At 36.8% G+C, this 25109-nt stretch overlaps 1 protein-coding gene and 1 long non-coding RNA gene across 7 annotated transcripts in view; one reads left to right on the top strand and one right to left on the bottom strand.

The window, feature by feature from the left end:
• The window catches only part of PTPRK (protein tyrosine phosphatase receptor type K), a gene marked incomplete at its 5' end in the record, with an annotated part of 380851 nt that overhangs the window by 275380 nt on the left and 80362 nt on the right, over window positions 1-25109 (top strand). For all 6 annotated transcript variants that reach the window (XM_083857316.1, XM_083857317.1, XM_083857318.1 and 3 more), the window contains 3 exons: window positions 13261-13563; window positions 23295-23404; window positions 24640-24841. In XM_083857316.1, coding sequence (XP_083713442.1) covers window positions 13261-13563; window positions 23295-23404; window positions 24640-24841 — 615 coding nt within the window. The remainder of the gene's footprint in view (window positions 1-13260; window positions 13564-23294; window positions 23405-24639; window positions 24842-25109) is intronic.
• The window catches only part of LOC310907266, a 371251-nt gene that overhangs the window by 30130 nt on the left and 316012 nt on the right, over window positions 1-25109 (bottom strand). The gene's annotated exons all lie outside the window — the stretch shown is intronic.

Below are 25109 nucleotides of genomic sequence, written 5' to 3' on the forward strand. Positions count from 1 at the left end.
GTAATGTTGAAAAAGCACTGCACTACTATGGTACTATAGCTGTGAGAAAAGACTGAAAGCATAAATTTCATTAATCGTACTGGCAACTGCAATGTCAACAAAGCTCACAAAATTATATTAGCCAGTATCTTACATGACTCTAACATACTTGATTTCTTTCTAGATGTTAAAATAGGCTTCCACGTAATGTACATTCATAAAATGTTGGCCTTTTCCATCTTTCTTATAGTTTGATTAAGTAAAAGCAATGCACTTAGATGCATCACTGCACACTTACGATGATTGACTTCCATACTTGGGTTCTATTATAATGTTCAGTAGAAGTAAAAGCTGACCTAAACCCTCTAAACAAACAAAACAAAACACACATCAACAAATTTCTAGTAAATATGTATGATAACCTAAGGATTATTAAACAGGGTAACTCCAACTCATTTTGTTTAGATGTCTGTCCCTTGCCAAATACCTTTAAATAGTAGTGTAAAATATGCAAATTAAAGTACAGTGATTTTCTTTGTTCTTTAGTATAAAATTATAGAATCCATAAGGTTGAAAAATACTTTTAAGATCCTCAAGCCCAACCATAAGCCTAACACTGATGAGACTACCATAAAAACCACAGCCCTAAATGTCACATTCACATGGTTTGCAAAGAGGAGACCTGAATTCTTCTGTTCAACTTTATTTTGCACATTTATCTTAAATACTGCAGTTAAAAATAATCTAGTATTAGGGAAAAAAGCTTCTGGTATTCTTGTAATATAAAGTTGTGTGTCAAAGGGAAGCTGGGTGAAATTTGAGTGAGGAGCCTTGCCATATAACAGAGGTCAGTGCCAGATACTGTGAAGCAAGATCAAAAAAAAAAAAAAAAAACCCAAAAAACTGATGCTTTCTTAGGGAATTGTGGAATTCTCTTTTTTTCACCAAATATTTGGAAATCAGCTCAAGCCTTAAAGTCATGTTTATATCTCCTATGTATTTGCCATGACTATTGTCCTGAGAAAAGGTAGAATTTACCTCATTTGGAATATCTGGAAATAGGCTGGACTAGTTTCTGAGCAATCCGATACAATTGCTTTGAGGAGGAGATGGGGTTATATGACCTTGAGAGGTCCCCTCCAAGCTGAATTGTTCTATGGTGCTGTGATTTAATCTGCCTTCCAGATATCCAAGTCAAAAGCAACAAGTGAAGAGCTGCTGGGAAAGGCAAATATGCTTGGGGTTTTTTGGTGGTTGGTTTTTTTGACTGTTAGCACATGTCCTTGTTTCAGCTGAAGTTAATAGTAATATTGTTATTTTGCCTGAATATTAAAGTAGCAAGGGAAATATGGATGACAAGAGCTGCCATAACTTCAAGGTTCAAATCAAGGAGAGGGGGAGAAGGTGCTTATGGACAAAATGACCACTGGGAGAATAAGGCTGGTGTCACAAGCTGGTACTAATGGATATGGATATGAATAGAATTAGTTCAAAAAGCAATACAGAGGCTATCAAGAATCAGGAAGATTTGGAATGTAAAAAAAAAACAAAAAACAAATCAAACTTCCATTGCTAGTCTTAAAAGCCTTTAAACAACTTTTGAAGAATTTTATATTGTTAGACATTTTACGGTACATGCTTAATTCTGCAAATTGTTATGGTTGTTGATAAAGGTTATGAGCTAGTGGTGACAAAAGAGTATGGTAGTGGATTGCGTGTGTGCTCCTTACGTCGATCTCCAAACGGTTAGCAATAAGATGGGGTGCCAAAAAAAAAAAAAAAAAAAAAAAAAAAGGTCTGGCAAACACCCAGGGGAATTTTAAAATCTTTTAGGAATAAGGTGAGAGAAAGGAATTGGTCTTCTATTTACTTTTAAACATTTATTAGACTCAGCAATAAATCTGTTTAAGTGACAGTATAATGCTGGTGTCCAGCAATTAGCCTGCACTTCCAAATTAATACTGTGTTCGCCTGTATGGCCTTGACTTAGCTAATTGGCTGCCTTTCCTTCTTTGCATTCTGTTGTGAGGGTATGATGACAGTGATTCAGCATGTACAACACAGGCATAAAAAAATAATTTAATGCTCCACTTACTCAGCAGGCGTGATTGACACTCTCTTGGGTGACTGCTGCAGCAGAGCTGGTCGGGGTAGCACGTTGGCACTTGCTTTGCTGTAACAGTGAAGCCAAGACAACTGTTCTAGTACAATATCTTTTTGAAAGTCAGAATGTGGTAAAATTATTGAATATGATTGACAGCTTGAAGTAGATAGCTCTCTGGATGGGTATCTAGAACAAGAAAGCATGTAGTAAATGGTGATGACTCCGGCAAGCAAAGAGCTAAGCCTTTTCATTTGCCTGTGAGTGAAAAGTAGATTTGTTTGGTTTTCATTTAGCAACACCATCAGTTCTTTATAAATAGAATAGTTTGCTTATTAATTAATAACTTTTTATAAAAACACCTGATTTTGAAAGGAAGGTAAGTTATTATCCACAGCATCTAGGATTGGTTTTCATTTGCTGGGTTTGCTACCTTTTTGTGTTATAACTGGTCCAGCTTTACTGTGACAGAAAATTCTCTAGGATCATTTTCATTAACATTTTTGTGTCTTAGGATCATGGAATAAGCCAGAAGCGTTCATAGGAAGTTTGCAAAGAGAAAATTGTTTCTAAAATACATTAGTTTCTTTTACTGTAGGTGAATTATTTTATGTTTTCCAAGTTTCTGCTTAGACAGGAAAGAATAGCTTGGTGGAACACTAAATGGCTGAAAGTGAAGCAGCAGGGCAACCTCTTGAGACTATTTTATGCAGGTAATGGAAAAGTATTATTTGAATTTCATGGCCTATTTTAGAAAACACTTCCCAAGCTTGCTAATGCTTCTGTCAGCAAGGCCTTTTCGTTGCTTTTGTGTTCTTCTTGCAAGGACCCTCTTTCACAGTGGCTAAGAGGTGCTTGTGAGCTCACTTCTGCAGAGCCCTGCTTATATTGATGCAGATCCAGGAACAAAAGGTTTGCAGGATTAGGTCCCATTTCCCAAAATAGCCTTGCAAACTTTTGCAGCCACATGGTATTAGGAAAGAGAGTTGATAGCATGTTGATTTTGCCCAGACACCAAGACGAAATGGAAAGCAAATATTCCTTATCATTCTTTCCCTTTCTGAAAACAAAGTTTTGAAGACCTTTTCAGGTCTTTTTCAGAAAAAAGGCTCCTCTCTGGAAATTATCAACTTAGGACTGTATCTTCTAATGAAAATATCATGACTGTTCCATTAGCAAGTCATGGACAGTGCTTTTCCTGCTGACACAAGAATGCAATTTCTTCTCACATGTACATCACATCAAAGGACAGTTGAATTGAAATTGGCACACTTAAAGTGCACAGAAAGTTGTTAAAAATTTCTGTAAAGAAATAGCAATTTAACGTCTAAGAAGATTATCCATACAGGTACAAGTAGTAGGTTGTGGTAGCCACTTGGCGGTGGTGATTGGCCAACAGATTGAGGAGTTTTCTTAGTCAAGTATAGTCAAACTTGGCACATGACTGTGTGACTTGAGTAAAATTTCATTGAAATTCAAAAATGTTAAAATTTCACAGCAGACAAGTATCCACCTTAGAAAAGAATTTTCCCCATGGCTTCTTAGCAGCGTTTTTGGAATTCTACATACCATTGAAAATAGTTTCTGATCTTATTCAAAATTTTAATGTTAGAGGAATTCTTCTTTGCTCCTGGTTGTTTTTTTTTTTTTTGGTTTGTTTTTTTTTTGGTTTTTTTTTTTGGTTTTTTTGGGTTTTTTTTTTGTTTTGTTTTGTTTTTTGTTTTTGTTTTGTTTTTGTTTTGTTTTGTTTTGTTTTGTTTTGTTTTTCTTTTTCCCTGAAGAAAACAAGCCTGCTTATACTATTGACTTGTGTGGTTAAATTTGTATGAGCCAATGAAGAAAATGAAGACAACTCATTAAATAAATTTCCAACTGCTTAAAGAAAACTTTTCTGTACAATAGAAGCTACAGGTGTTGTCATTCAATGTTAAAAAATAAATTACCTGGATTGTTTCACTGATGGAACAAAATATATACAGCAGAGGCATTGTATGTTGTTTCTGGTTTTTAACAACTTAAGGAATCTGTGTTTCATCCAAGGTTTATCATATGCTTTATGTAAAGATATTTATCACTATACAATATATACATTGTATGCTATGTAGTCTTGTGTTATTGATTTTGTGGAAGAGGCTAGATTAAGGTGCAACACACAGTTATTATTGGGTTTTGCCACACAAGCACAGCATTGGATGTGGTAGTTCATGGGCTGTGACCAAGGTGGAAACTCAAGGCTTTGTGGGTTGCAGGCAGTGGGATGGAGGGTGGATAGTTTCAACCAAGGCCCCAGGGCCAGCAGGAACCAGATGAGGCAAAAGGGAGACAGGAGAAAATCAGATTGAGACCATTTCAGTAGGTGTGAAGAGACAGAGAGGATGAATTTTGATGGACGTTGTATCTGCATGTGGGGAAGTAAATATATCTGCACAGGTCTATCAGTGTACGTGCATGCACACAAATATTAAGTGGGTATTGTAAGTGCCTGCAATTTTCAATTCTTAGTTTTCAGACATGAATGTGGCCTTTTTTCCAAGTCTAAGTACTTTGTGCTTACTATTTATTTATTACAGACTGCATCTCACATTTTTTCATTTAGTTCATGTGATAGTATTTATGCTTCCTAACTTGGAGGGCTGAAATTTTTCTATACAGGAGAACTTGGAGGACTGAAATTTTTCTATACAGGAGAATGAAACTGAAGCTTTAACGATATCCATAGAAAATTCTTGTTTAGCTTATTCACACTGCTCCAACTTAGTCATTTTGCTTAATACTCATTACATCTTAAGGTCCCAAATATATAGTTTGTAAACAAAACCATAAAAACATGTTTATGAATGTGTGTTGGAGAGAAATGAACAATATATCACCTAAGCAATAATGGTGATTTATGTTCAAATAAATGTTTGTAAAAGCTTTCTTCTTAGCATTGAATGCTACAGAGAGGTAGCATTGGTTTACTGTTAAGGTGGGTAAAAAGTGTATACAATGTGTGTGTAAATACACACTACATATTCTTTAAAATATAAATGTTATTGTTTTAGATTATATCTTCCATTCTGCTTTAACATAACCATGCACTGATATTTCAAGTCAAAGGTTCACTTTTCCCCTATCACTAATACTTTTGTAAATTACTTTACAGAATTTAACTACATAATTGTAGTCCTGAACAGGCTTCCTAGACATTTTGTACTGTCAGGCTTCCCCTGTGTTTACTCTTGCAGTCTGATGCTTGTTGGTATGTTGATTTGTGTTTTATACTGTCAGATTGGTTTTGTTCATTTGGAAGAAGGAGATTAAGGAGAACTTGCCAGCTTTTCCTCTCCCTCCCTAGACCGCATAGTTCCTTTTGATTTAAACTCACATTTAAAAAGAAAGGGAAAAAAAAAAAAAAGTGGATTTTTGCAGCTAAGCTAAACTGGAGAAATCAACAGAATTTATTATCAAGGGATGTCTAATCTCTCAAGCTAATACAAGACTTTGCAGCTATTGATTATATGCTAAGGATACATAAACTGTTAATCATGCATGGAAGCAACAGAATAAACATACTATCAGGAGAAAATGGGTAAATAATTGTCAGTAGTGCCATTATATTTACCTGTTTACTACACCTATGATGCAGGGACAGCTGTAGTTTGCATTCAAAAAGATACGTTCTAAAATATATTGAATATCCATCCCCTCATTGCTACTGAAACTAGAGTAGTAGAGCTGATTATCTACCTAATAATTCAGATGTTTTCTTCAGCTCCCCAAAGTATGTGGTCAATAAGAAATTTGTAAGCTGGCTTAATAAATCACTTTCTCTTTCACTTCTTACTAGGTGAAGTGAAAGGAGAAAAAACTCATAGATTTTCATGCAATTGCATCATAACCATTGTTTGCAACAAAATTAATCTGTAGTGCTAACACAGTATAAATACCATAGCTTCATTTATTCTGGGTTTATGTTTCACATGACAAACAGATGGACATAGTAATGAACAAAAAGTTAATTCTTTTTATGTTTGCACCCATATTTGTTTTGTATTATGTATGTGTCACACATTTGAGAAGGGAGATGCCCAGCAATCCCTATGATTTTTATTGTGGGAATATGTACCCGTTAATTTTTTCTTTCTTGTCAGACTGCAGAAAAGACTTCAAATTGTGCTACTTCTGTCAACTTCATTAACTTCCCTTCCTTTGGTGTTCACTATTTCTTAATGTTTATTAAGAATAACACCAAGAATCTTATTCTTTCTAAGTTTAAAAAGATTGAAGCCCTCAGTTTTCAAATGTGGCTGCTTAAAAACAGGCATCTTAAATGCTGATGTGAAACAAGATCTTAAAAAAACCCAACAAAGCAACAGTAAAAAAAATAAAAAAACCCAAAACAAATAAAATCTATGCAACCAAACAAAAAACCCTACTACCAAGTACCTCAGTTAGACTTTCCAACCTGCATTTACCTACGTGACAGGTGTCCTGGTTTTTGTAGATTCTGAGAATGAGGGAGTTCAGGTACTCCAACAGTGGAACAGCATTTTATTCCAATAGCATAAGAGAAGGACATATTGATGACTTATATCATCTGCATCAATACTAAGCCAGCTGGTAGTATAATGTGGTGTGGTTTGGGGTTGCAATACACATTAAGTAGGTAGAAGAGAGTCCCTAACTGAAAGTAAGTAGTTCATGAACTATCACTATGTAGTAAGAATTGAGGTCAATGTTGATAATTATTTTATGCCTGTACTTCAAAGCTGTCTTTAACTCTACTTGAAATGGTCAAAAATCTGCCAGTTACAGACAAGAAACTTGAACAGAATTGGCAAGAATTATTCTGTCATGAAGACAGACTGGTTTATGAAAATCAGACTGAAATGCATGGCATTTTTGGGATGTCTGAAGGATCTTCCTGTATTATCATCATATTGTTAAATAATGGAGTTATTGGGAGATAATCTGAACTAAATTCTCTTGGACTTGTAGGTTAATAATCCTTGAAACTCAGGGGCTTCGTCATGGATTTTCTAGTACAGCTCACCTTACCCAGGGATTTTTGTTAGCTTTGCTCATAACATAACTTAATTACAGTTTGCTCCTTTGACAACAGCACGTTACCCCCAGAAGTGCAAAAGTGATCACAGTTGATGTGCACAGTTCTTGCTGAGACTGTAGTTCTATCTTGAAATATTTAACTCTAGTTTGGTCCTTTTTAATGAGTCGTACACTTCTATATTCAGCAGTCTTAAACAAGTTTATGATGTGAGGAATTTAGTATTCATATAAAAATCCTTTACTAATAACAAAAGTAATAATTGAGACTAATGAAGCTGAAATGAGCAAGAAAGAAACCTTTGTTTATGTTTTCTTACTGCAATTCTGACAGCTATTCCTTTGTGGGTTGTGCTTCATTTGGCTCTTTTCCCTCTTACATTTCTTCCAGGTTCTTATCAGGGGTCTTTCAGAGTAATTCTTTACAGCAACAGGACCATAACTGTTTTTTGAGGGTGGTTTTTTTTGTTGTTGTTGTTTGTTTGGGGGGTTTTTTGAGGTCTTTTTGAGTTTTGGGAACATTTTGTTTTTGTAGGACCTTGCACGAACTGAGAAAGGAGCAACAACCATGGTGACATCTTAGAATAATCCTCTTTTATTTCCCACATGCTGAGGAAAGAGCTACCCTGGAAAGGTCAGGAGAAGCCACAGGATAAGGAGACTCATGTTCTCAAAGAAGAAAAGTCTAGGAAATTCCACTCAGTTCAGACTGAGAATATTAGCAGAAATATAAGGACTTATTTTTGTTGATGTATTTTTTGTTTTAAAAGACAAGATAATTAAAGGAGCCTTGGTGAGAAACAGTGTGCTTTAAATTATGGGGTTATTACCTGTACTTTTTAAATAATGGTCATACATTTGCTTTTCTATATGAAAGGGGTTTTTTTAACATAAGCTCCATCTCTCTACAGTTCCCTCAAATGCACAAATCTGTGCATTATCACACCTTCCAAGTCCAGTTAGTTTTCACCTCCAGTGTCACCAATGAAGGCTACCTGGGTTGCTCTTAAATTTGATATGAATTTCAGTCAATGGGGTTAAAGCTGAAATTGGAAGTCAACTCCTCAGTGTAATGACAGACTAGAAAGAGTTGAAGGGGTAGGAAGGATCCAAAAGCCAACCTCAATTAAAGAATTAAATACACAGACAGTGTATAGACAAGAATGCTGGTTTTTGAGAAGCACCATCTTTATCTGAAATGTTTGTGCTTTAAAATTTGTCCAGTTTTTTTCCATTCCATGTGAACAAATGTGCATTCTGGTTGCTTGTCAGAAGATCTAATTCCCCCACCTCTGCCAGGTACATGGAAATTAAACTGTCTTGCAGTCAATATTTCAGATTTCTGAGGAAAGGCATCAAAAGCAGAGCACATGTCACACTTTGCCATCCTCATTGTATGGGATTTTTTTCACAGCTTTCAGGACATCTGTTTGTCTCTGATTGACAGCAGGCTAATACGTATTATCATTAAAAAGAGGTTCTGAGGAAATGCATGCTCTCACCTTGCTGCTTCTGCAGCTGTGAAGGCTTTTGCTTTCACTCCTATCTCTGTGTAAGTGAAGATAATCTCTACAAAGAGGCTTGATATTGACCTGTCATATCATGTGTTGCTTATCAAGCACTAAAGAAATTGAATTTCATTTTATCTGTTATCTGAAGAGTCTTATTAAATCATCCTGCAGTTGAGAGGTTGTATGGGGTCAACAGGTTCTCTCTCTTTCACCATCTATCTCTCTATTGTTAACCTTTGGAGAATTACTAAAATGTTCTTTATTTTATCCCATGAGGTTGGGTTAAATCTTCTGGATCCAGAAATTGTGATTGAGTGCCACATGCATGTAATTCTTTTACATGGTTTCTGGATAAGGATTAAAGACTTAATAAGCTGTACAAATATAGAGATTTCTTATAGTTCTGCTTTTTCTGTTGTTTTGATATGTTCCCACTGCCTCTGTTTTTAATTGGTTCAATGAGGCTAAAACCAGTCAGATTGGATAATAGATCTGAGTCAGCGAGCACTTTGTAGTATTTGTGTGCCAAGACACAAAGCAGGGGTGAGGAGGAAGGAGATAACAGAGATGGGTATTGCCAGGTGTTAAAAGCAAAGGGCAGAAGGAGAAGCTGGCTGGAAGCAGGGGTGGAAATGGGGTGGAGGTCATAGCAGCAGCCCACGTGCAGGCAAGGTCTGGCAGAAGGGAGCCTGTCATCATTGGATTTGTTCTTGAGAATGTGAAGGTCAACCCTGCCATCACCAACACCACCAAACCCTCCATATGCTTTGTTGCTGAGTTTCTGTTCAAACAGCTAACTCTGCCAGTCAGGATGTTCATATCTAAGAGCTTGATGCAGTCACAGGATATTGAATTTCCTGCAACAACAGAAGTCCTGCATACTTTCTGCTGTCACCACAAAAGAACTCCCTCCAGCCCTTTATGTGATGGAGAAAAAGGCTCGAAAAAAATAAATTATGATTATCTTCTATGAAAAAATTTAAATTTTAAATACAAGATTTAATGCAAAAAAAAAAAAATTAACAAAAAAAAAAAAAAAAAAAAAAAAAAAAAAAAAAAAAAAAAAAAAAGCTGTTTCCTTCAAATTCAAAGCTCTCAATCAAGAAATCTTTATAGAAGAATAAGCCAAATTACTGTTTTTCAAATAACACATCCTTATGCTCAGATACTCAATTAGTTTCTCGGCACTATTATGCTTTTTCAAACTTGTTCTAAGAAAACCTTTAAAAAAACTCCACTAAACCTCTTTTTAAAAAAGAACTAGAGTATAGGATTGGAGTTAGAATTTGGAGGGAAGCATTGGCACATACCTTGTAAATGGGCTCTATGAATTTCTGCAGCTAGGTTTCTGATGCCTGCCAGTGATCTGAGAGCTGAGTTCAGTTTTCTTGTGGCCCTGGCAGTAATTAGGTTTATAGCTTTGAACAAGCTATTCACCGTTTTTGTGCCTCTTTCTCTTCACAGAAAAGTTTTAACACCACTTAAATGTCTCACAGGGGTAATTGGTAAATTAATGTTTGATAAATATTAAGGGCCTACTGCCATCATGATTGACACGTCAGCAGAGGTTAAGGATTGAGCAGATATTTTGAGAGCATCTTATTTCTCCCCTCTTTGTCATAGGCTGCCTATTTGACATGGGTAATTCAACAAAGAAGACCTTGTGCTTGAAAGTCCATGTATTTTGCATAAAAGTTCTAGATGTGACTTAAAGAGGAAAAGATGGGGAAAAAAACTGGAAAGACAAGATGTGAATTGTTTGGATTAGCAGTACTCCGAGAGTATCAAGAAATCAGAAAGATACATAAATTGAAATAAAATCCCAGTAGGATTAAAGAAATGTTTCAATGAAACGTAAACCCTAAATTGTGAAGGGAAATAGAAAAAAAGGGAGATGAACACTATTTGCTCCCATCAAGATCAAAGCTATTCTTAATGAGATGGTTGAGATCTTTGGAAGCCTACTCAAAAATTCAATAGTGCTTTATCTGAGAAAAGTAATTATTCGAAGATTGCTTTCTACTGAGGTGTTACAGATGGAGACTTTGTGGTGTGGTAGTTTAAAACAATTGGTCTTTACCTCTAGAGATTCCCAAAATGAACATTGCCCAGAAGAAAGAGTAAAACAGTGTTTTTAAAGCATCATTTTAGGAGCAGTGGGACAGTTGGCAGAGTTTACTAAAGCTGTTGAGAGACTCTGCAGACTTTAATTACCATCTCAATATTGCAGAAGTTTAATTTCTGCCAAAGAAGGGAATAGTTGTGAGAAAGCGAGATCACACTCTGTCTTTCATTCTTTTCTTTTTGACAGGTGAATAAAGGATGCTTTTCAGTATCTCCTCTGATGCTGTGACACATTTGTAAAATTTGCATAGAATTGTAAAATAATTTTTCTTTAAGATTAACAAAGCTTTTATTTTTTTCTTCTCTCTTGAAAGTGCTGTGCAACATTGTGTAAATGCAGTTTAAGTCTGGCCATGAGAGATGCAAGATGAAAATGTGCATTTTCTGTTACCGATTAGTTGGCTTCAAACATTAATAGTTTCAGACTTCATGGGTGTTATGTTGTGTTAATTCCAATAAATTTTGAGTTCAGGTTTGAATTCCACCTCTAGTGGGAGTGGTCAGAGGCACCAACTGGACTAGGAGAACAAAGAAGAAATTACTAAAATGATAAAAATAATTAAATTTCAAAAGGAAAACTTAGCCTATAAAATATTTCCTTGGTGAAGAATATATTTACTCTTTTAGGCCTCAAACTCTAAATCAGAGTATGTATAACTATGTTTTGCACTGTCATTCATATGAGTAAAAGGCTGATTTATATATATATATATATATACACACACACACAAATATGTATGCGTCTATGTAGGTATTTGTCTTAACAGTTCTCTTCGTCTATGGTACTTGAGTGTGTTCAGTTTTTCCCCAAATGCTTGCAGTAGCCAAGGGAATACTGTTTCTTTGAAGACTCTTACCAGCTCTTATACACAGTACATCTCATATGTACTCATATCTCATAGTACACCTACTATGTTGCTACATTTTTTTCCCATGACCACCTCACACCTCTCTCTACTTGCTAAAGCACCAGCCATTTTTTTCTCTATAAAACCCTGTTTTTTCTCCATCTCTTCAAGTCTCTTATCTCTCAAGGACCTTTTCAATGCTATCTTCCAGTTTCAAATCTCTATTGCTGCAGTACAGTGTGTTCAGAGAGCTACTATCCAGGAAGTCTTCTTATTTAATTACATTTTTCACTGTATGTATGATAAATCAGTAGTTAATGGCAAAGGTAATATATGTGCTTGTTCAAAATGCAAAAAGGATAGCTCATGGCAACAAATCGGTGTAATTTTTTATCCCTAACCCTCATCATGTTACTAGGAATACCTTTATGTTATATTTAGAATTCTGTTGTTTTGATGTTTGAAACTAAATGTTTGCAGTTTGTCTGGCAAACTGCATGCTGAATAGATTACACTGATTCACATTTCCTTATTTCAATGTACCATCTGTGCTTTTGGCTGCTTTTTACCTTGTTGGAACTCATAAATGCAAGTTACAAAGAATGGTTATACTCAGAAAGAGAAATCCTATATTTCACTTCCTTGAACAATCTTGACTGTTTTGACCTTAAACCAGCGAGGACGCAAGGCTGAAGCTGTATCAACAACAGGCTTTGTTTTCTCTGGTGAGGAAGCATGTATTAGCAGGGTGTATTTTCAGTGAAACTCTAGTATATACAGTCATGGTCGTGATTTTCATTGTGTAATCATTTTAATTAAGTTCAACAATAAAAGTTACTCTTGCATGAGGAATGAATGCGCTAGAGAGACAGTGAAAGATTGATGACCACTTGGGGAGCATCACATACTCTGCTGGTGGAAATGCACGTGTGAAGGGCAGCTGAGCTTGGAGAGCAGGTCAGAGATTACCTGCTCAGAGTAATGAGCATGTAAACCCCATGGTTTTGGGGTTTTGAAGGAATCAGGATACAATGAGAATATCCAAAAGCACTGTTTTTGTGCTGCTTCTGAGGGGTTTTGCTTGAATGAATGGCTTCATTACTAAAATAATAAACACTAATTAATATCTGCATCATTTTTGTAACTGCTAGTTTAGTAAGGTAATTAGTATAATTAGTATACGGCATTGCTTGGTGGCATGATAAATCATAACATAGTAAATGTTCACTCTTTACCATTATGATGTATTATCTAATTTACACAGGTGCAAAAAAGGAAAAGGGTAAGGGGCAAATCAAGAAGGGAAGCCAGTAGTGACAGCTGGGTGGCCTTTTGGTCACTCTTCTTGCATCTGTTGCCTGTATTCTCAATTGCTTTGAAGTGCTCCACTGATAATTAACTATTCTTTTTCTCACTGTTGCTAAGTCTCCATCACTGATTAAAGCCTGCAAAGACAGGACAAAGAGGAATGAAGTAAAAAAAACCTAAGGAGCGTTTTTTCCTCCAGGATACCTGTGCAAAGGATGATACTTGCCTGTCTGTTGGGTGCTTCCTTTACTCTCACATTCCTGAGTGTGCAATCTCTCAGCTATAATTCAGTGCTGGATGAAGAATGTTAACAGCATTTTCTTCATTATGCTCCTTTTTCTAGAACCTATGAGAACACCGAAAACACTGAAGATTGCTGAGATCCAGGCCAGACACATCGCTGTGGATTGGGAATCTCTGGGTTACAACATCACTCGTTGCCATACTTTCAATGTCACCATATGCTACCACTACTTTTGTGGACACAACGAGAGCAAAGCAGACTGCTTGGACATGGACCCCAAAGCACCTCAGCACGTTGTGGATCGTTTGCCTCCTTACACAAATGTCAGCCTCAAGATGATCTTAACCAACCCAGAAGGGAGGAAGGAAAGCGAAGAGACCATTATCCAGACAGATGAAGATGGTATGTTAAATGTTCTTAAGGAAATTACATCCAAGTCCAGTCTAGGGAGGTGGAAGGAAATGACTTTGTGTGTTACAATATGTATTGCAAAGGGTGGAAGTTCTCTTCTATTAATGTATTAATTAGGCCAAAAATGGCAACTATGAAGGTATTACAGCTGTCACCCTGCATAAGTAGCTAAAACTAGCCATGCAACATAAGTCAAACTGGATCTCTCTCTCTGTCTCTCACTCTCTCCAGAAAAAGGGAGATGGCTTCCCAATCTTTCAAAAACTGTGTTAATGCAGTTAGTGAGAAACATGGTGGTGTTAGACTTCTTCACAGTGTTAGGTGTAGTATTTGAAAGTTAAGTCTATAAATCATATTTATATGTTGAGTTCAGTGCTTAAGGACTTTACTGAAGATTTCAAAACTCTATAGCAAATGTGTTTGAGCAATAATTTATGTTGCAGGTCACAGAATATAGTATCTGTCAACTATTTGAAAGCCTCCTATGAAATTAAAGTATTATTTTGACAATTTGGGAATTAACTCAGTGATCTGTATGGGTCCTTTCCAACCCCAGATATTCTGTGATTCCTCTTTAAAATGCTTTCAGCAAAGTTTCAACAAGACAGTTGAATTTACCTCAGTTGTGAACAAATAAACAACAAATAAACAAGATGTAGACATGTTAATGATGACATATTCAGAGGTTAGGCTATGAATCTTGGTATCAAAGATATGAAAATAAAAAATTGATATTTTCCCTAATAATATTTAAAATGTGGTAAAAAACCCAGTTTTGGTTTGTTTTTCTTGTATTTAGATTTTGTGAAAGTACTGATAACAGCAAATGAAAATACGTACTTCCATAGGTAACAAAATAGAATGCTTGGACTAATGTAAGACTAGATTAAAAAAAAGGTAAAATTGAAAAAGGTAGTGTGTTTACTTGCCTGCAAAATAAATGAATTGGAAATATAGCTTTATATAACAGTCAGTGTTAGAGTCTGGTAGTGCTGTTTTTCTATATATTTTCAATTTTAGGAGAAATAAAAGAGGAATATATTTACTCTTGCAATAAAGAGAGAAAAAATATTAAATAGGTAGAATATGAGGAGCTGTAGAAAACTATAGACACATAGATGCATCATATGAAGACTTATTGACAAGTACAGAATTAGAATATTTCATGGAATTCGAATTAATTTTTAAGTTAATTTTAAACATATTTCATCATGAATTATTTCTGTGTTTGTATTTACATTGTAAGTGTGTATGGTTGCTATTTTCCTTGAAGGTAAAAAGAGTAGTAGTGGTATTGTTAAGTCCATGGAAAATGGATTTCTTTTCCCTTTTACCTGGGTTTTCAAGAAAGGTTGTGGTTTCCAGTGGCCTTTGTCTTGTTAGATGTCTGGAGATGGCAGATGGTCACTGTGTCAGTACTTGTCAGGAGCAGAGTCAAGTGAGTTTATATACTTTGTCTCCCAGTTTTGTTGTGGATTTTTCTTAGAAGATAGTGCACATAAGGCAGGTTTTGGTCTCAAGCTAACACATTAGTGGGCTGTCAGTGGCTTTGGTGTCACAAGCAGTGAATGTAGTGTAGAAGAAGCCTCACCCAGTGAAGAGAAGTTGCCAGGGTAAACCATTTGAAGCAGATGTTGTTTTCACAGAGGGACAAATACTTTTTAAAAGGTTTTTAATATACTTTATAAAAAGTATTTAATATACTTTTTATATTTAGATGTGCAGGTGTTTGTGACCTGAAAATAGCCTCCTGTGAGCTATACTCCATGAAGCTATCAGGATTTTAATTTTGTGTTACTGATTGATTGAAAGCCTTTGTCCGTTGTGTCATGACTTCGACGTTCGGTGCTTGCAGACTATGTACAATACTGAGAGGTTCACACCTGGGTCTTTCCTTGAGCTCTCATAGCAATAGTAAACTGAATCCTGTAGCTGACTGCTTTTGTGTACAATGCTAATTTAGTTCCAGTCTGAGTGATCAAGTATCTGAAACTATTTCCAAGGACAGTTTGAAGAGTAAAGCAGGACTTGGACTAAGAAGATGAGAGGTCCAATTATGTGTGTGATTCTATGCCCTATGTTTCCCATGTGGCCAGATGAAGCTGCATTGTCTTCATGGTTTTTGCAGGTTTTGTAGAGCAACCATAATTTTAATTACATCATGAAGGCATTATCAGTGATGCATTTTGGAGAAGGAATATAGAAAAAATAGAGTGTTCTGCATTTTTGCAAATAACATTAGTTAGAAATAGCCCCTGATTACATGATTATCTGAAACCGTGCATTTATGTTGTATACTTTTCATAAATAGAAACTTCAAAAACTCCAGATGATAACTGATAATTAAATTTCTGCTAGCTTTTCTGTAGTGTGGGATTCTTTCCAAAGGTGATTTTTTTTACACAAGGTACTTCTAAGCAAGCAAAAGCTTCATAGACTCTTGGAGTTAGAGGTGCCTATGCTATGTTTTCCTTTTTCTCTTCCCCTCTACCATTTTGCCCTCATTTTCTGTTTTTCTTCATACTTCCCCATGCTTCCAAGCTGTCCCATTTGTCTCTTCAGCTGTTGTTGTTACATTTTAACCTTTCCCTTCATCTCACTCCATCTTTCATGTCAATTCCTCCCTTCTGCCAGGATCTTTACACTTTTCTGAACTTCTAGGATTTCCTAAAAGCAGAGGACTTTGGACTTTTATGATGCTCTTCTGTGAGACAGGAAGGATTTCTGGCTGTCTTTCACAAAGGCTCACATTTATGTAAGGCTGTAGAGCTGGGCTGGGGGTGGGGGGTGTCTTTCAGAAATTGTCAGATCTGTCAGAATGCTGAGTGGTAACTAAGTTGCATATGATACCTGGAACAGAATAAACTCAAGAAACAATTAGTAGAAGAATGAGGTAAGATTCAAAAGCTGTGCTTCAGATCTTTGGAGCTATGGCTGACAAATGAGAAAAATGTTAGTAGCTTGTAATTCAATATCTGCAAGATAGCAAAGCCCAGGAATACCACGACAATCTGAAAACAGTCTTTCTTTTGACCAGAGCTAGAGCTGAATACTTGATAGTTTCAATATTTCTATTTAATGTGGGAAGATGGAATTTCTCTTTAAAGTATGTTTTAGTACTTCCAGGAAGTTGTAGTCTATGTGAAAAAAAACCTAAAACCTGAATGAGACAGTGTCAAACAAGTTTTACGAAAAGATGATGAACACAGGGAAATTTGTGCGTGTTTTAAAAGTGAAACACATCTTTCTCTTTGGGGGGAAACCATGCAGCTACTTAGGTTTGGAAGAAAGCTCTTCTGAGTACACAGGCACTTAGCATTATCTGTGCTATGACAGGGACTCACTGCTTTTCCTGGCTTGTACAGAAGGTGGACACTGTTAGAAGAATTTGATAAAGGAAGTAGAGGAAGGCTCATGCAACCTGGGGCTGCATATGTGCTGGGCAAAGACAATGTTTGGCACTTTGAGACAAAGTACAAGAACCAGCAGTGAATTTATCACTTAGCAAGAATCAGCAGCGTGCACATGTTCTTGGAGCTGCCTGTTGACCAGAGTGCTGCCAACTCAGAGGGACCCTTTGTAAAAGCAGTGGATGAATGGGATTAGAGGAGATAAATGCTTCCTTAATTTTTAATTGGAAACAGATGCAAAAGGCAGTGGATTAACAGGAGTAGTGACACTAGCCCTGAGAGAGCAGCTACAGAGAAAGCAAATTGTGAAGCTCAAAGTGTTTGATGGTGATTTTATAACCTGTAAGGGAGTGTGTCATCTAACAGTGGGCAAACAACTAATTGAAAAGGATCACTTGGAATAGAAGTATCCATTTGGGGGGCTTAAAGTATAAGAGACCTTTCGTCTGGGGCAAAGCATGTGCTCATTGGACACAAATGAGGTCCCCTGATCTTTCAGAGGCTGTGGCTCATTCTGCTCCATGCAGAGATATTGAGAGCTATGATGCAGGGTTAAGACACCAACTGTCCAATCATTACTCATGCTCATGGAAAAACTCCAGCAGGCTTGCCACTCAGGGGAATAGCAGAGGAAGAGGAAATGTTATAATTAGAGGACAAAAAAAAAAAAAAAGAAGGAGTGAAATGCTTTGCATACTGTCTAAATGTGTGTCCTGACTTCAGCTGGGATAGAGTTAATTTTCTTCCTAGTAGCTGGTACAGTTCTGAGGTTTGGATTTAGGATGAGAATGATGCTGATAAAATACTGATATTTTAGTTGTTCCTAAGTAGTATTTATACTGAGTTGAGGGCTTTTCAGTTTCTCATGTCCTGCCAGTGAGAGGGCTAAAGGGGCACAAGAGGTTGGGAGGGGATGCAGCCAGCACATTGACCTAAGCAGGCAAAGAGACATTCCATACCATGGAACATTGTGCTCAGTTTATAAACTGGAGAGAAACCTGGCCAGGGTTCACAGCTGGGAAAACAGCTGGGCATCAGTCTCTGAGTGGTGAGCAACTGCAATGCACAGAACTTGTTACATATATTCTAATTCTTTTATCATTGCTGTTCTTATTTTCTTCATTTTTTTTCTGCCCCGTCCAGCTGAGGGAAGAATGAGCAACTGGCTAGGTGGAGCTTAGTTGCTGGCTGGGGTTAAACAATGACACTGGAGCTGGAAAAGAAATGTCAAGTGGAGCATGTACACCACTGTCAATATAAAATCAGGGTGTTTTTTTGGTTTTTTGTGGGGGGTTTTTTGGGTTTTTTTTTTTTGTGTTTTTTTTTTTTGTGGTTTTTTTGTTTGTTTGTTTGTTTGTTTTTTGTTTTGTTTTTTGTTTTTTTGTTTTTGTTTTTGTTTTTGTTTTTGTTTTTTTTTCCCATAACATTCAATAGTATTTTGTTCTTTACTGCAAGTAGTCCAACTCAAGAGGTGTCCAAAGAAGTAATTTTTGTCACCATGTTTTCTGCGAATTCTCTTATGGTAAAGACCAGTTCTGGTTTTGTTTTTCCTTTTTAATACATAAAATTTGCTTCTATTTAAAACTTAGTCTCCACCTCTAGTAAAGTGTAAAGTAAAAATGGCAAACCCCTCAGAAAAAGCCAATAGAAAGGGGGACCATTTTAGTTTCTGGTAACATTTGAACAGTAGGAGAGATCAACTATCACCATCTCCTGAAAATGAGCATCTACTTTGAGAGAAAGGCTGTAAGTTTGCTGCTGATATGGTGCCCTTTTTGATTACAACAAAGGAATTTTTCCCAATATAACCCTACATATTTTTGCACATAACTTTTACCACAGAGCATAGTAATGCTGTGCATGGCTTTCATGGTGTATAATAATAATAAAAATACTCTCTTTACATGCACTTTCATTATTTTGTAGCAGCAAAACTGAAGCAATATAAATTCATTTTTATAGTGGTTGGTGTCAGTTAATACATTGTTTTTCCAGAAGTAATGTATAGTACTATAAATTTCCTGTTAAGTCTGTGTAGACCAACATTTAAGTGACACTATTTGTGAATAACAATTTATTTGGGGCTGTGACAAAATTTAATGCAAATATATTGGTTTAAAATGAATTGGTGTGATGTCAGATTGATGGTTTGTACTTTCATTATGCATAGTATTTATAAAGTCCATCATCCAACATGCATATAGAAGAAAACATTATCAACTATTCACTATATGAATATATAGTTTTATTAAAAGAGCTCTGGAGATGCATGTAAATCATGAAAGAAGAGCTTGTGTTTTTTGCACTGTAAAACCTTGCTGAGATTCTCTTTGAATTTATCTTTTATATATATATGAATTTTATGTTTGTATACTTTTTATTTTTTGTTTGTTTGTTTTAGTTTTTTGGGTTTGGTTTTGGTGTTTGGTTTGGGATTTTTTTTTTTTTTTTTTTTTTTTCTTCAGTTCAAAATCTCTTCTGATACCCATATAGTTAAACCCACCTAAATTATTTCACTTCTTCAGATAAATGTAAATCCTGACTTGTTGGAAGTTTAGCATAGAATAGTGCATGGGGAAGAAAGTGTGTTTACTGTTGTTGTCACTGAGAGATGGTAGGGTCACACTTCACAAGGTCAGCAGACCAGAATCTTTTTCAAGAGTGGATGCAGAGGCCAAAAGGTCTGAGTTCTACTCCTCTAGCAGATACTTATACTTTTTGAATTATTCAGATGATTATGTTATATAACATACTTCACCTTAACACACTTGTAATAGTCTTGTGTGTTTTTGAGTTAAGTGAGAGGAAAAGAATGGGAGAAGTCAGCAAAATGTGCTGCGGTGAGTGATGGAGCTTCTGGAAATGCTCGCACAAGCCTGAAGAAAGCCTTTCCTGATGTTTGTGAGGAGTTTTCTGAAAGCTGTTATCAACACAAAGATGACATTTACCCGGCTAGTTTTGACCCAAGTCCTTGTTAAATATCATACAAAGGTGTATTGGATCTGGCTGAGATGGAGCTCATTTTCCCTGAGCAGCCCTCACAGTGCTGTGTTTTGCATTGGTGCCCAGAGAGGTGCTGATGGCCACTGGTGTTCTGGCTACTGCTGGGCAGGGCTGGCACTGCATCACTGCTGTCTCTCAACATTGCCCCGCAGCAAGAGGCTGGGAGTGGGCATCAGCCTGGGGAGGGACACAGCTGAGCCAAGGTAACCAAAGGGCTCTTCCATGCCAGGTGAGGTCAGCTCAGATGTAAAAGCTAAAGAAGGGAGGAGAAATGGGAGGGAATTCTTTATTTTTAAAATTTTTGCCTTCTGGAGCAAGCACTGCACATGCTGAAGCCCTGCTTCCTGAGAAGTGGCTGAACGCTGCTCACTGATGAGAAGTAGAGATTAAATTTTCTCATTTGCTTATGCACATGCAAACTTTTGCTTTTTGAGATTTTTTTTTTCCCTCTTTAGTAATCTGCCTTATCTCAGCCCACTAATTGTTACCATCTTATTTTCTCTCCTCTGCCCTACTGGGAAAGGGAGCAGATTGGTGGACACTTGGCATCCAGCCAAGGTCAATCCAGTACAAAAGGGAAGGCTTTTAACGCTGTTTTGGAAAGGTGAAGTTTAAGATGTTTCTGAAGTCATTAGAGTCTTGCTGGGAGCGGCAGGGAATAGACAGCAATGGCTGCCTACATGGAGAAATGCAGTTTGAGTCTTCAGGGTAGTGTTGCCAACAGGTTACCTTGCTGTTCTTCTTTTGTTGGTGGGTTTTTTTGCTTGTTTAGGGATTTTTTACTAATTTTGGCCTTTCTAAAATTTCTGTTTGCAACAAATACTGACCTAATAAGAAAGACATAAAAGAACAAATGAGGATGCTAAGGAAATATTTTGACTAACCTGAAGGTATTCTGTTCTTTAAGCAAATTCTCTTACTCCAGCTTTCCTCCTTTCTCACTCCCTTTACCCTTTTGTTAAACAGTGAGATTAAAAGACATTTTTACTGTGGCCGAGTTGGAAAAGGGAAAAACAACCACGCCATCAAAATGTGTCCTTCAAACTAATATTAATTTATATTCCTTTTTCTGGACACCTGAACTTATATTTGTTTCTTTGTTTTAATTCCACTTGAGTTCTCAAATTATTTAAATTAATCCCAACATTCATTTTTGTGAATTTGTGGGGGTGGATGAGGTTTTTGGGAATCACTGCTCTCTTTCTCTAGATGCTTGCTCTTTTTCTTTCTGACCTTTTTAAATTGAGATTCCAAGCAAGCTCCTCATTGCTGTGCTAGCTTCTGTTCTTGTTCCCTTCCCATGCCAGGGGGAAGAGAAGCATGAAACTAAGTGGGATCATGTAATTTCAGTCACTTTAACATTGCTACTGCTGCCTTAAGCATCAAATTCTGTATTGCACAAGAAGAAAAGAGTCATGGAATGAGATGAGCCTAGAGGCTTCTCCCACCTTGACGTTTAAACCAAAGGTGTAGGAGGATTTATGCAACTGTCAAATGTAGAGTCCTGCACCCAGTTTCAACTGAATATGAAAAAATTATTTTTTAAAGCACCACAGAAAAAGTATTTTGCATGCTTTTGAGCAATCATGTCTGTTTTCTTTTTACCTCACATACTTTGATGTGGTTTAATATCAAATTTCATACCTGTGTACATACCCTGGTGTGTACATGTGTTCTGTACATGCACACGCAAAAAATCGTGCATGCATCTCCCAAGGAAAATGTCATGTGCATCAGGGTACATTCATATTTCTTTTGAGATGTAAGGAATACTGTAGGGCATTCCCATGAAAAATGAAATGTTGCCTGCAGGAAGTCTCTCAATAACACAAACAGCACAGAGGGGCTGTCACTGCATGTCAGCCTTCATCCACTGCCTGCTCTGTCCTGGGACACTGAAGAGAAGCACCAGCCTGTGATTTTAGTTAACTTCTCCTAAGCCTTCTTATGACAGTGGGATGAACACATTCTGCAAAGCTCTCACCTATTTACTTCTGGGCTTTTTTGACTACTTGAATTTATAATGTGCCAAGTTATGTTGTTTGGACCAAGAGTTAGATCATCATTTATAGTTTGCACTTAGCCTGAAATAAATTTCACTGATGGGAGAGACCACTCACTCTTTTCTGCTGCTAACACAGCACCTGGTCCTTCCTTTGATCCATTAGATTTTCATTTATTTTTCTCTTTGTAAAACTTCAGTCTGCTTTGATAATGAATATCCAAGGAGTGTCATGCATAAGGTTCACTGAAAGTTGCATTGAACAAAATAGTCTTAGTAGAAGGAGACAGAAATATATGTCAATATATTAAATAGAAATAACATTTTAGATCAGAAGACTAAATTTGAACAACCTTGTCTCTTTGAGGGGGGAAGATGTTTCATTGGGTTCAGAGTTTCTCCAGGTGGTCACTATGTTCGTCTTCTTTCAGCATGTGTGTGTCCAAATCTAGGTGAGCTGCTCTGATAAAAAGAATTGTATGTGTAGGCAAAAATATCTTGTAAGCTGTAATGGGAGATAGCTAAATGCTTCTGCCTCGTGTTGATGGGATTACCAGGTGCTGTGAATCACTTGGTCAAAGAGGCCTGAGGTGACATTTCAAACTTGCTATTACACCAGAGATATTGGTTCAGTTTAAAATAAGAAGTAGGGTCATCTTAGTGTTGTTCAGTTCAAAGCTTTGAAAACATCTCTTATTGGAAAGATTTGAAGTGAGCAGTCTTGATCCTTGTGCACATGAGGAGGTCAAACACTGAAATAAATGGCAGCTGAGCTGGTGTGTTTTCCCATGTTCAGCCCTCTCTTTTAAAAGAGGATTTCTTTTAAAACAACAAATAGTAAGAAGATGTGATTGAGAACTATTTTGTTAGAATATTTCTCCTTTGGAAGAAACTGTAAAACAGAATCTCGTCCTTGCCTTTGGTTTTTTCCTTTTGAAAGAATTTTAGAACCATGTAGTCCTAAGATACGCTTGTTACAGAGTTCAGTGATGTTTCCTGAAGTTATAATCTAGCTTGAACTGTTTCCCCTGGCTATACTACGAGACAATTTGACTTTGCATGGAGTTTTGAAAACCGTATGTGGGGATAACGTTAATGTTTCAACTTCATGCTCTCTCTGCACTGCAAATGACAAAACACACTTTGAAGTGCTTTTTCACACATTCTACCATTGCCTTTTGCATGCAAATGACTTTTTATAAAAATAGACCCATGCTCACTTTTGGTTTTAATAGGATGTTCTCTCATCTCTTGAGTTTTTCTGTCTCCTGAATTTCCTATTTTTAAAACTTCCATTTTGTTTGTAGTGCCAGGTCCAATACCTGCCAAATCCGTGAAAGGAACTCCTTTTGAAGATAAGATCTTCCTCAACTGGAAGGAACCTGTGGATCCAAATGGCATCATTACTCAGTATGAGGTAATCATTAAACATCTAACAAGCATGGGATGGGGCTAGGGAGGTACATCAAGAGAGGTGGCTGATAGTGGTTGTTTATGCTCTGTACGCGGCTATTCAATGATATGCTCCTTTCATTTACTGAATACACAATTTTCTGTAGTGATTAGATACTCAGAATTTGTAATTATGGTGCATATGACTGTCCATCCCTGCCAAGTGCCTTAAAAATCTTTTATTGTTACTATACACTGTTCCAAAGCCATGACAGCCAGGATCTGCAAAATTTTCCTGATTGGAAGAGAAGGATACATGAAAAATAAGATGGTTATTAAATTTGGAGCAATGTTTTTTTAGTTTTGTTAGATTTTTAGAAATCACCCTTTAAGAAAACCGAAAACCTCCATATAAATTCTATTTAAAGTGTATTTAATTTATGAGCTACCTGGGGACTTCCACAGGAGGTTAGTAGGTAACACAACCTGATTTGAGCAACAAACACCACATTTTACAGCACTCCTCTTTTAAAGGAACTCCTCTTTTTAAAGATATAACTTTGTGTGTTTGTGAATTGTAGGAAGGCAAACCAACAAACCAAACAAAACCCCTTAAAAATCAATCTATCTCTCTATCTCTCTATCTATCATCTGTCTATTTATTTAATGCAGACAAAATTCACTAAATACTGTGGGTTAAACCAGGTGGGCAGCTCAACCCCACTCAGCCATTCGCTCACTTCCCGTCAGTGGAAGGTAACAGTGAAATTTTCCATACATAAACTATGTAAAAGCAGTTGATGAATGGGATTAAAGCAGATAAATGCTTCCTTAGCTTTTAATTTGAAACAGATGCAAAAGGCAGTGGATTAACAGGAACAGTGACCTTAGCTCTGAGAGAGCAGCTACAGAGAAAGCAAATTGTGAAGCTCTAAGTGTTTGATGGTGATTTTATAACCAGTAAGGGAGTCTGTCATTCAACAGTAATGATGAAGGGTGCCTGCATAGCCTTTCAAATAAGGCCAGCTCTTCAATAGTACACATGAAAACCTTATTAGTTTAGTGCTGGACTTGGCATTGTTGGGTTAATGTTTGGAATCAATGATCTTAAGGATCTTGTCCAACCTGATTCTGTAGTATCCCCAAGATAGAAGGATAGCTAGATGAGCATGTGTCTTTTGTTGACTTTCCAGCCAAGCTAACCTAAATCCCTTATGCCAAAACCTTTAAGAGTTGTTGCAAATATAATTGTTTCCCCAGGTCAGCTATAGCAGCATACAGTCATTTGATCCCGCAGTTCCGGTGGCAGGACCTCCACAAACAGTATCCAAGCTGTGGAACAGCACACACCACGTCTTCTCTCACCTACACCCTGGCACTACTTACCAGTTCTTCATACGTGCAAGCACCATCAAAGGGTTTGGACCAGCAACTACAATCAATGTAACAACCAACATCTCGGGTAAAAGCAAACAACAGCAAAAAGAATAAACAGGGAAGGGGAGGGGGGAAGTGTCTTTTGAATATTTTTGTATGACCTGAGAAATTGTGAAATGCTTAAGAAAACCCCCAGAAAAAATCCTACCATGTTAGGAAATTATGTTACTAAAAATGTTTCTGGGTGTTCACATTCACCACATGGTAGCATAAGTTTGGGGATACATCCTTGCATCTTCAGCTGTAGTTGTGAACTCTTTTCTGTGTAATCTAGTACTTTCATCCACAGATTT

Source organism: Zosterops lateralis, assembly GCF_965231275.1.
Source record: "Zosterops lateralis genome assembly, chromosome: 3".
NCBI lineage: Eukaryota > Metazoa > Chordata > Aves > Passeriformes > Zosteropidae > Zosterops > Zosterops lateralis.